Below are 12,710 nucleotides of genomic sequence, written 5' to 3' on the forward strand. Positions count from 1 at the left end.
CCGTGGCTTGCTCACATGTCAGTGAAGTGATCCCTATTTATGCTTTAAAGAGCCTGGATAACTATGTGTCCCCCTTTTACAACCATTGCTCCGTGTATATTGCCTTACTCTTTGGATTTCCACAAAGCAACCTGCGAGATTGGAGAAAGGTTGAGAAGACATCGTGAGAGGAAACGATAGCGTTGTGAAAATGAGACGGACTGTGAACAGACAGAAGCAGAAATGCTCCTACACCACTATATAATTACTATTCGGACAGTGATTCCGAGTAGGCCGTTCCTATCGAATCAATGTCCAAGGGTTTTCTTTTGTAATTTTGTTTCCCTTATAAAAAATCATAATGCTGTGCGACGAAGGGCCCAGTTCACGACTGGCAGCCGCGTTTAAACAGGGAGCCCTTCACAGACAACTTTAACACGCGCAACGTAGTTGGGCACACATGGCTAGTATTTACATATACACATATATATATATCTATTATAAAAAAGAATCTTGGAAGGCTTGGAAGAAGACAATACGTGATCTTCTCGGAAAACAATTTGACGTCCCGCGAGAGAGACTACAGTGTCACGTGAGACGAAAGGACAGCTGCTGTACAGGCTTTTAAATGATTGACACATAGCTTGGTAGCAGCAGCACAAACACAGCAGCTGATCAGACCGCATCTCCTCAGCGTGTGTTCAGCATACATATATATAAATATATATATATATATATATATGTTTGTGTGTGTGTACAGTATATATTTTAAACTTTACGTTTTCAGTGCATTTAGGTAAGTTTTAAGTGCTACTGAATACAAGTTCACCATGTCCATAGTCTGTCTGAGTGTGTATGTGGATATGAGGCTGTGAACATCATAACTCAATCTGAATGATACCAGTATGGTTCTTAGCAATGTTAAAGTCACTTCAGTACATTTTGTTCTGCAAGAATGATAGTAATGTGATTTTTTTTTTTTTGTTTGCATTTGTACTCAACACCAGAGCTATTAGGGAAGGAGAAGATGTCTTTTTTTCACGTCAAGAATGTATTCTTTCATTATTATTGCACATAAAATATTGACAAGCTGTGTTTTATTGTTAAATTTGCAGTGTGTTGTATGTGATATACGGAAACTTATGTGCTAGGCACATCACGTTTTTTTAATTAACTTATCTCCTCTGACAACAAACATACCATTTGAACCTGTTTTAATTATAAAGGGAGACAAAACAGTCAGTTTTTGTTGTGTTCTGTATGTTGACTTTAATGAGATGCAATGATAGTAAAGGCATCTGCAAAAGCAGAATTAAACATGAGTGAAAAACATGAACAGCTGAGTTTAAAGGTGACGTCTGTAAACAAAGATGGAATTCTACTGCTATACTACATTCTCACCTTTATTACCCAGGAGCACAGTTGCTTAATTAATTGTGAAATGGAAGAAGTTTGAAGTCTGCTCTGGACATCTGGCCAAACTGAGTAACCAGGCAAGAAGGGCTTTAGTCAGGGAGGTGGCCAAGAAATACATTGGTAACTCTTAACAGAGCTTCAGGAGTCCTCTGCTGAGATGGGAGATCCTGTTGGAAGGACAATCACCTCAGCAGCACTCCACCAATCGTCCTTTATTCTAGAGCAGCTAGACAGAAGCCATTCTTGAGTTAAAAGCATATGACAGCCTTGTTGGAGTTTGTGAAAAGGCATTTCAATCATAATAATAATGCATTTTATTTCTACAAGGTGCCTTTCTAAGCACTTAAGGACACCCAACAAACAATAAATAAAAAAGCACATTATAAACAAAACTTGAAACATCAGAAAATATGAAAATTTAAACCAAACAAAGCCACTCTAATCATAAAGAAAAAGACATTTTAAACAGATGGGTTTTAAGTTTACATTTGAAAGTTGAAAATGATTCAATATTTTTAAGCTTAGTGGGTAGGAGTTCCAGAGCTTGGGAGCAGAACTGTGCTGAGTTGTGCTCCCCATGGTGGTTAGATAGGCGAGAGGGACGGTCAGACGGATGGAGGAAGAGGATCTAAGGTTATGGGAGGGAATGGCAACATGCAGAAGTTAAACTCTTTGGGTAGAAGTCCAAGCCACATATTGTCAAAGACCAGGATATTCTCGACATCTACCTAATAGCATCCCAACAGTGAAGTATTTTGGATCCAGCATCATGATATGAGGGGTGCTTCTCAGCAACAGAGGCAGAGAGACTGGTCAGAATGAGGAAAGGATAAATGCAGCCAAATACAGAAATGTTTGAAGAAAACCTGCTCCAGAGTGCACGGCACCTTAGACTGGGGCGACACTTCCCCATTTAGCACCACAATGATCTGAAGCATACAGCCAAGACAATGCTGGAGTGACTTCGAGCAAGTCTTTGAGTAGCCCAGCCAAAGTCCAGACTCGCATCCCATAGATCAAGTGTAGAGAGACCTGAAGATGACAGTTTATAGACACCCATTCAATCTAATAGAGATTTGAGAGCATCTGCCATGACGAATGGGATAAACCTGCCCAGGAAGACTCAAAACTGGAATTGCTGCTAAAGAGGCTTCTACAAAGAGACTTGAAATTTTGCATTTAGCAAATGTACAAACCTTTCTGAAAACATGTTTTGACTTTGTCATTATGAAGTATTAAGTATGGACTGATGTTCAAAGATGGCAAATTTTTCTATTTAAAACTAAATCTGCAACACAAAGTCTGCAGAAAGTGAGGGGGTCTGAATACTTTCTGAATCCACAGTAAGCTGAGTTACTTTTTTTTTTTTTGGCTGTTTGGAGGAGCAGGCTTTTTATATTTATGGGCATATAGTCTTAATAAAGCATGAAATGAGTGTAAATTTGATAATGGTAAATAATGGTAAATTCACAAAAACATTTCACTTATTTTTGACATGTATACTGTACCTTCTTATTGTTAAAATACATTGTTTGGTGTTGCAAGTGTCCTCATTTTTACTCGGCAGTGTACAACATTAAGCTGTTTAAAATTTGAACTGTCATAGTAATTTGTTATGCTTTTACAGCCAAGGAGAGAAGAAAGTTTATGGTGAGAGAAAATTATGTTTGATGTTGTAAATTTTCATTTCTGTCAGAAATTGCTACTTTACAGAATAGATATATTAATGCGTCAAAAGCTGCCAAAAATGCATTCATTTAATCCACATCAGCTGTTGCTAAACCCTTGTGCGTTTTCTGAAATCCCAGTGTTTAGCAACTATACGCAGTGTTATCCACACTGCTTTGTGAAAAAAAGGCAGCGGCAACTGTGTTGAGTAATCCTCTTGTGTGTCAGACAGGCAGCATTCCAAAAAAAATTCTTTTGGAAGAAGGGGGTGTAATGCTTTTTACTTTAATATTTTACAGTGCATTGTAATATGAAGAGCTTTAATGCAAATGCAAGAGGAAGCTTTTTCATTTTTCTTCTTTTGCCATGTCTCAGTCCTCAGTGTGAAATTTATTTCTGCTCCTGTCTTCTGTGCAGGGGACTGCAGATAAAAATCTGTTTTAATTGGGTGGATTTTACTTGCAGTCCATTTCCTGCCTGAGCTTGTTGTTTGTTTAAACAACCTATTGTGCTGTTAAATGGGTCCCTTGAAGGGAGTATAAAGAAAACTCAGAGCAGTATGGACTGCACCCTGAAAGTAAGGAGAAGGAATTTCCCAAAGTCAAAATTACACAATCTAAAGTGTCATATACCAGAACACTTCATGGATTTAATGAGCTATTCAGGTAAGAACAGCCCAAGATTTAGAAATCAGGGAAATGAATGGAAAAAAATGGAATTAGCAGCCTTAATCTTTTTTTATCACAAGTTTACATTTCTACCATAAACTTCCCCTCCTTACAGGCGGCGCTGAGGCATAATTGCCCTGATAGACTTCAGGGAAAATTTCACTAATTTGTCTTGACGTATTTCCTCTTATTTATTCTGTTATTGTCATTAACGATCAAAATTAAATAGTAATTCTCTGCTTGCCAGATAATTTCCCTAGGGTAGCTGTTAAGGCTAGAATGGCGCATAGGAATGCTTCCTGTCATTAAATTACATTCTATTTCTTCATATAGGTGACCGATCCATGAGTAGCTCACTCTCTGCCTCCCAGCTTCACACTGTCAACATGCGGGATCCATTGAACAGAGTTTTGGGTATGTAGCCCCATATTTATTATACTTCTCAAGCAATGCTCATAATTTGAGCTCATTATATGGTCAGCACGAATCTTAAGGTAAATGGTGTTTGGTTTTGAGAAGTGATGGGGTGAGGAGGTGCATGCAAGCATCATGGTAATCATTGTCAGAACCTGAAATTGTGCCCTTATTTGTGTTGTATGTTCCATACACTTTATTTAAGGAGGCAACAATTTTCTCTGACTGAAGTTGGATCTCATGAGCCTAGAAGCACAGATAACTTGGTTCTTCGTGTCTTGACTAAGGACACAAATCTTTTTGGTAGAAGTGAATTGGAGAAGCTGCAGATAGATATGCATTTGCAGTGTATTTAACAGCTGTAAGCGGTCAATTTTACTGGATAAAGTATGTAAGGTTAAATTACATATTGTGTTACTCTTAAATAGCCAAACTAAACTTTTCTATTTACAGCTCGATTTCTTTTTGTTTTCAGATTTGTACATTACCACTGTCTGTTCCACAGGTTTAGACATGCAAAGCTCTTAAAACCTTCAGTTTAATTCAGCTTTATTGTCCCCTGAGTGACATTTGTCTTTTCAGCAAGTTGTAGGGTTTGACCACAATGTAACGTTAAAAACACACCAGCAAAGAACAAAGCCATCAAACATAAACTTAGTATAAGTAACTAAACATTATTTCTACCACATGGCATCTAGCTTGATATTTAAAAATCTATAAAGCAATTATTTGTAATATTGGGTGGTTGTCCGACATTTAGCTTTTCCTCTTTATAAAGTTAATTATTGTTCTAAATAAAACATGAGCTCTGTTAATATTTTCAGTGTCTTAGAGAGCTGTCTTCATCCATCCATCCATTTTCAAACCCGCTGAATCCGAATACAGGGTCACGGGGGTCTGCTGGAGCCAATCCCAGCCAACACAGGGCACAAGGCAGGAACCAATCCTGGGCAGGGTGCCAACCCACCGCAGGACACACACAAACACACCCACACACCAAGCACACACTAGGGCCAATTTAGAAGCGCCAATCCACCTAACCTGCATGTCTTTGGATTGTGGGAGGAAACCGGAGTGCCCAGAGGAAACCCATGCAGACATGGGGAGAACATGCAAACTCCACGCAGGGAGGACCCGGGAAGCGAACCCGGGTCTCCTAACTGCGAGGCAGCAGCGCTACCACTACGCCACCATGCCGACCGAGAGCTGTCTTGCACTGTGTAATACTTTCAGTCCATCAAGATCGATTGTTCTGTTTTTACACTTCAGTTTTCATTGTTGTAATTTAAGCATGCATAGTATTATTTAACAATATTTAATTACTTTATCAAAATCCCTGTTTCAAAGATGTCACGGCATCTATATTGTTATTAGTTTCAAAGCTCAGGTGTAAAATTCTCAGAATGGTAATGAATCTTTTTAATCTTTTTAATGAATCGGTTTCTTTGTGGTGGCGGCCTGCGCCACCTCCACCTACTCAAAGCATCATGATGCACCAACATTGATGGACTGAAAGCCAGAAGTCTACGTGACCATCATCATCAGGTCCTTCCATGAAAACCCTAAATACAAAGAGGACCGTTTGATTTATGTTAGGTAGATTGCCCAGAGGGGACTGGGCGGTCTCTTGGTCTGGAACCCCTACAGATTTTATTTTTTTCTCCAGCCTTTGGAGTTTTTTTTTGTTTTTTCTGTCCATCGGACCTTACTCTTATTCTATGTTAATTAATGTTGACTTATGTTTATTTTTTATTGTGTCTTCTATTTTTCTATTCATTTTGTAAAGCACTTTGAGCTACATTTTTTTGTATGAATATGTGCTATATAAATAAATGTTGATTGATTGATTGATTGAATCTTTTTGTATTAATAACATGTAGATTCCTAATAGTGCCTCCTTACTTAGTATTAGTATTTATTGACAAGAGTAGGAAAATGATCAAAAATAATAAAAGTATCTGTAATGGTTTAATTTTCAGCAAAGATTATCGCATTAATAATTTTAATGGCAATTAAATGAAACTTTAGAAGTATATCAGAGTGTGCAGTATCTTTGACAATTTTGAGAAACTCTGCGGAATCAATAAGACAAAAAATTTACTGAGAATTAAAATCAACCGATATGAATACTTCATTATGATCCTTAATGTCAAGTAGTAATCTGTGTACCTTGGTGAGAGCTTTCTTAATGCTGTTTAATACTTTCAGTCCGTCCAGAGCAGTAATTGTGCAACTTTGTTGTCTTGTGGTTTCCCACTTTCAATTTTTATTATTCCAAACGTTGCTAAACTCAGCTAAATATAGAGAGGTTTTTCCACTTTTTTTGTACCTGGTATAATATCGATCAGTTCTGTATCACAAAACTGAAACATGTCATTTTCGGGCCTGTTCACCTCTGGCCGAGCTGCAAATATCCATTTTAAAAAATCAAGAGATTGCAAAGTTGTATTTTTCAATTCTTATTTTTTATTGTTGGCACTTATTTTTTCATTCTGGTTTTTGAAGGTAAATTTGAGAGAACTGTTGATGGAAGATGGCATTTCTAATTTTTGTGACTTCCTTTGTCTCTTCAGCAAACCTTTTCTTACTGATTTCCTCCATTCTGGGCTCAAAGACTGCTGGTCCACATACTCAGTTTGTACAGAATTTCATGGAAGAATGTGTTGAGTGTTTGGAACAGGGCAGCCGGGGTAGCATCCTGCAATTTATGCCTTTTACCATGGTAAGTCAGTGAACAAATGGCTTTTATATCATTTTTCAATCATGTTGGAGAGAACAGTATCTTTGTTATGAGCCTAAGAATGCTTTTTGTCATATTGTAATAGAATTTGTCATGGTGAAATACACCTATTTCAGAAATGAAATATATATGAAAAAGAAGTTGTCCATATGAAGTAAATTTCACCACTAGTTAATGCAATTCAGCAATCTGGACAGCATCGTTCATTAAATAAGGTGGGCAAATAATGTTGGGCAGTTTCTCAGTTCATAAAACAGCTGTTGTATAATGTATATTTTAGTTGTGTCTTGGGAAACAGTTTAAAGCAACTATTGTGCCTAATTAAAGATGATGATGTTCAGAAATAAAAAAAAAAAAAATTCTAGCAAAGACTACACTTCCATTTGCACTTAACACATCAGCTAAGTAGTAGAACTTCTCCCCCCACCCCCCCCAATTTTTCTAATGACACCGTCTGTGTTGATTTACTCCATCCTCGTCCAATCCCCATGTATTCAAAGTTGGGTCTTACTATTCTGACTGTAGACAACCCCTTAAAATTTTAATGGGTTAAGGCTGAAGAAGCACTAAAAGTTTCTTCCTTACAGCACCTTTACTGTATGTGCCACACAATCATGCACCCAATTCTTTTGTATCTCATACTGTCTAGGTCTTCAAGTTGTTCACCTTCAGCTTTTTCACTTCCATAAGAGCCTGCCATTTAAGGTTGTCTTTGATTGGCATATGAGAAATGCTATGTCAGCCCCTTCTGTTCTTTTCTAGTTAATACACTCATCTCTCTCATAAATAGCAAATGTCTCAAGAGCACGTGTGAGAAAACAATAAATGAAGGAAAGAATTCTGGAATAAAGGGGAAGGCTAGCAAACATTATGTTGGTGGTGACTTCCATTCTTTCTTCTTTCCAAAGGAGTAAAAACTCTGGGTGTTGATTACAACTCAGCTGTCTCCTGTGTTTGCTTCTCAGGTGTCGGAGTTGGTGAAATTGCCTGCACTGGCAAAACCGAAAGTGGTCTTGGCGATAACAGACTTAAGTCTTCCATTGGGTCGGAGGGTGGCCGCAAAAGCCATTGCTGCATTATAAAACCATGGGACCTTACTGTTGTTTTGGGACATCACCAGCATAGCCAACTTTCACTCGTCAATGCCTTATTACATGGGGACTGAAGTACTTGCCATTTTTCAAAAATGTCCTGTTTGCTGCCTGATTTTTGTGGATATATCCAAAAGGTTTTTGTTTTTTTTTCTAACTATGTTGGACCAGACTTATAAATATGTGCATATATTTTATAACAAAAAAAAAGTAATAAAGTCATTGCCTTTGTATATCCTGGGTATCCATTTTTTGATTAACTATTTAGCGACAGTAGTTGGGAATGAATGTTGCTTTGAACATTTCTCTGTTCGAGTTGCATATTTTATAAATAGTGAGCACCATCCCACAACTGTTTATACCAAGGTTGAAACTACAGTATAATACATTTGTTTATTTAGAATGTGTTTGACAGTTGAAACAAAGTCACATGACAGTAGGTGATTTAGAGTTGCTTAGTGAGTCAGATGTGGCAGCCATTGCCTACAGTCCTCCATCTTGGGGTGGTTTAGTACAGATCAGCTTTGTTACCATCAATAAATACATATATTGTCTAGACACATCTTGAACCAGTTAGGGTCACTGGGGCTGGAACAGTGGGCACAAGGCAGGAACCAGTTCTGGACAATGAACCCTTTCATTACAAGGTACTCCCCCACTTGCACTATGTCCTGTATAGGGTCTCCAGTTTATAATCTTTATTGTTTACTTAAGGGTGGCAGCAGGGTAGTTCAATGCTTAGTTCGCCTGCTTTGACCTGTATTTGAGAATGTCTTTTCTTTGGGCGATTTGAATTTCAACTAACAGTGATTCACCTAAATTTATTTTGACTGAGAATAAGGGGTCTGTGGAGTGCTGTAGGTGTAGAAGAATTTTTTTATTTCTTCAGTTTTTCTTTCTGCCCATTCCTTCCACATTTTATTCACATTGAATGAAATTACTGCTGAATCTTCAGGGATTACTGTGGCAAGTTTTTTTTTTTTTTTTGTCACATCAGTAAGTTCTAAGAATAAAGCAGTTGGGCATTGGAAGGGAGTTCCTATAAATTAATGACTTGTAATTTTCTAGAAGCACTTTTGTAGAAAGATTAGTCAGAAATTGATGAGAAATCCTAAAATGAAATCGGGTGAAAGGTGCCCACTGATACAATTATGATGCTTCAGATCATGGCTTCATTTGGTGTTAGTGTGTATAAATGTAATAGCAACATATATAAAATGTCAATGTTTTAAATTAAAGTAGCATACTGTTAATGAGAGCTTACAAATGAAATTGTTTATTCAGAAACACAGTTGTTGCTAAAATGTTTCACACCTGTGCTGGGCAGTCTTAAAAAAAGACTCCTTTTTCCATTGTGTCTTTGTCATTCTGCAAGCCTGACAGCAAAAACTGACCTTCGGAGTAAAGTGAAGTGCGCTAATATTGACCATACATAATTCTTGTCTTGGTAGTGTGGTGGTTAGTTTTGAAGTCGGTGTCCATTTTCCTCGACTTCTGTAACATAAATTTTTGTGAATGATTTTTCTATGCAAATTGATGATTTTTACATCAGGCTATGGATAGCAGGGTGTTCTCTAGATAATTAAAAAATATCCACTTTCATCATCCTGTAAAGACTTTACAGTTTATATATACTTAATTGATGTGGATGCTGCTAATCCTCATTGAGCATGGCTGTTCCATGATACACCTCCCTAAATAAATTCATTGGTCAAAAAAACAAATTGTCCCAGTGATGGAAATACCTGAAACGTGATATTTTGTGTGTTGAATTTAAATATGTTTTTTGAATGCTTCTCTTAGGTATGGTTTTTGAGTAACATGAAACCTAAATTTGAAAAAAAAAAAAAATAATGTGTGTGTGTGTATATATATATCAATCAAATCAATCAATCAAAATCTTTATTGTTGTTGTAGCAATGAGACATTGCACAACGAAATTTTTAGGTGCAATTTTCCAGTGGAGAAAAATAAAATAAAAACAAAACGCAATTACTCAAGTTAAAACTAAAATAAAAAGGAAATAAAATACGTACCAAAATTGTCCATAACAGCAGAACAATGTTTTCCACTCATACATACGTCATATTGCACTTGTCCCTTATCCAGTTTTTACTTAGAGCTGTATTGTAAACATGAGAGCGTATTATATTGTAAACATGAAGGTGCACTCAGTCAGATAGACCACTTAGCAGCATTCAGCATGGTTGATAGCTGAAGAATAGAAATTCTTTCTCAGTCTATTTGTCTTAGTCTTTATGGATCTGAAACGTCTGCCTGAAGGCAGGCATTCAAACAATGCATGTCCTGGGTTTGATAGGTCCTGAAGAATTTTTTTGATGTTTCTGAGACAACAGGAACTATGTAGTTCTTCTAGTAAGGAGAGAGGACAGCCGACTATCCGCTGGGCGATCCTAATGACCCTGTGGAGCTCTTTCCTCTGTGCTACTGTGCAGCTGGAGAACCACGCACAGACACAGTAAGCCAGGATGCTCTCTGCTGTGCAGCAGTAAAAGGACACCAGCAGTTTCTCAGGGGTGTTGTTCTTCTTAAGCACCCTCAGGTAGTAGAGTCTATTTTGGGCCTTCTCCACTACCTCAGCAGTGTGTGTTCCTCAGGTCAAGTCCTCCCTAATGGTGACTCCCAAAAAGCGGAAGTCTGAGACCCTCTCCTCACAGTCCTTGTTTATGATGAGTGGCTAGATGATGTCTGCTTTCTTCCTAAAGTTCACAATGAGCTCCTTGGTCTTGGCTGTATTTAGGAGCAAGTTGTTATTCCTACACCACGTTGTCAGCCGCTCCCCTTCGTCCCTGTAGCCAGACTCATCCCCCCAGAGATGAGCCCAAGTGCTGTGGTATCGTCAGCGAATTTAACAATGTAGTTACTTCGGTGGACAGGAATAAAATCATGGGTGTAGAGTGTATAGGGCAGGGGGCTCAGCACACACCCCCGTGGGGAGCCAGTGCTGAGGTTGATGGGTGTGGAAAAGTATGGGCCCACTCTAACCCTCTGAGTGCAATCACTCTGCAAGTCCTTGATCCTAAGGTAGATGGATTGTGGAAGTCTTATGTCTGACAGTTTGGTCACCAGTCTGTGGGGTTAGATGGTATTAAAGGCAGAGCTGAAGTCTATGAAGAGCAGCTGTGTGTGTAGCTCCCCTGCTGCTCCAGATGGGATAGAACACCATGGAGAACAGTAGCCACAGCGTCCTCTGTAGACCTGTTTGCTCTGTAGGCAAACTGCTGCGGATCAAGCATGGGAGGAATGAATGACATGATGTGGTTCCTGATGAGCTTCTCGAAGCATTTCATAACCACAGGGGTCAGTGCAACTGGCCTGTAGTCATTAAGACTGGTCTGTTTCTTGGCCTCAGGCAGGATGGCACAGTGGACTGGGACAGAGACTGGTTGAATATCCTGATGAAGACCCCAGCCAGTTGGTCTGCACAGTCTTTCAGCACTCGTCCTGAGATGCCATCAGATCCTGCTGCCTTTTGTGGGTTGACAAACTGCAGCGTGCATCTATCTATCTATCTATATACACTCACCTAAAGGATTATTAGGAACACCATACTAATACGGTGTTTGACCCCCTTTCGCCTTCAGAACTTCCTTAATTCTACGTGGCATTGATTCAACAAGGTGCTGAAAGCATTCTTTAGAAATATTGGCCCATATTGATAGGATAGCATCTTGCAGTTGATGGAGATTTGTGGGATGCACATCCAGGGCACGAAGCTCCCATTCCACCACATCCCAAAGATGCTCTATTAGGTTGAGATCTGGTGACTGTGGGGGCCATTTTAGTACAGTGAACTCATTGTCATGTTCAAGAAACCAATTTGAAATGATTCGAGCTTTGTGACATGGTGCATTATCCTGCTGGAAGTAGCCATCAGAGGATGGGTACATGTTGGTCATGAAGGGATGGACATGGTCAGAAACAATGTTCAGGTAGCCCAATTGGCATTAAGGGGCCTAAAGTGTGCCAAGAAAACATCCCCCACACCATTACACCACCACCACCAGCCTGCACAGTGGTAACAAGGCATGATGGATCCATATTCTCATTCTGTTTACGCCAAATTCTGACTCTACCATTTGAATGTCTCAACAGAAATCAAGACTCATCAGACCAGGCAACATTTTTCCAGTCTTCAACTGTCCAATTTTGGTGAGCTCGTGCAAATTGTAGCCTCTTTTTCCTATTTGTAGTGGAGATGAGTGGTACCTGGTGGGGTCTTCTGCTGTTGTAGCCCATCCGCCTCAAGGTTGTGCGTGTTGTGGCTTCACAAATGCTTTGCTGCATACCTCGGTTGTAACGAGTGGTTATTTCAGTCAAAGTTGCTCTTCTATCAGCTTGAATCAGTCGGCCCATTCTCCTCTGACCTCTAGCATCAACAAGGCATTTTAAGCCCACAGGACTGCTGCATACTGGATGTTTTTCCCTTTTCACACCATTCTTTGTAAACCCTAGAAATGGTTTGTGTGTGAAAATCCCAGTAACTGAGCAGATTGTGAAATACTCAGACCAGCCCGTCTGGCACCAACAACCATGCCACGCTCAAAATTGCTTAAATCACCTTTCTTTCCCATTCTGACATTCAGTTTGGAGTTCAGGAGATTGTCTTGACCAGGACCACACCCCTAAATGCATTGCAGCAACTGCCATGTGATTGGTTGATTAGATAATTGCATTAATGAGAAATTGAACAGGTGTTCCTAATAATCCTTT

At 39.0% G+C, this 12,710-nt stretch overlaps 1 protein-coding gene across 3 annotated transcripts in view; it reads left to right on the plus strand.

Moving 5' to 3' along the window:
* The window catches only part of med24 (mediator complex subunit 24), a 52,299-nt gene extending 44,088 nt beyond the window's left edge, over positions 1 to 8,211 (plus strand). For all 3 annotated transcript variants that reach the window (XM_039739744.1, XM_039739746.1, XM_039739745.1), the window contains exons 24-26: positions 4,065 to 4,145; positions 6,719 to 6,867; positions 7,851 to 8,211. In XM_039739744.1, the coding sequence (XP_039595678.1) occupies positions 4,065 to 4,145; positions 6,719 to 6,867; positions 7,851 to 7,967 (347 nt within the window). In that variant the 3' untranslated portion in view covers positions 7,968 to 8,211. The remainder of the gene's footprint in view (positions 1 to 4,064; positions 4,146 to 6,718; positions 6,868 to 7,850) is intronic.
* The last annotated feature ends 4,499 nt before the right edge of the window (positions 8,212 to 12,710 follow it).

Source organism: Polypterus senegalus, chromosome 17, assembly GCF_016835505.1.
Source record: "Polypterus senegalus isolate Bchr_013 chromosome 17, ASM1683550v1, whole genome shotgun sequence".
NCBI classification, from domain to species: Eukaryota; Metazoa; Chordata; class Cladistia; order Polypteriformes; family Polypteridae; genus Polypterus; species Polypterus senegalus.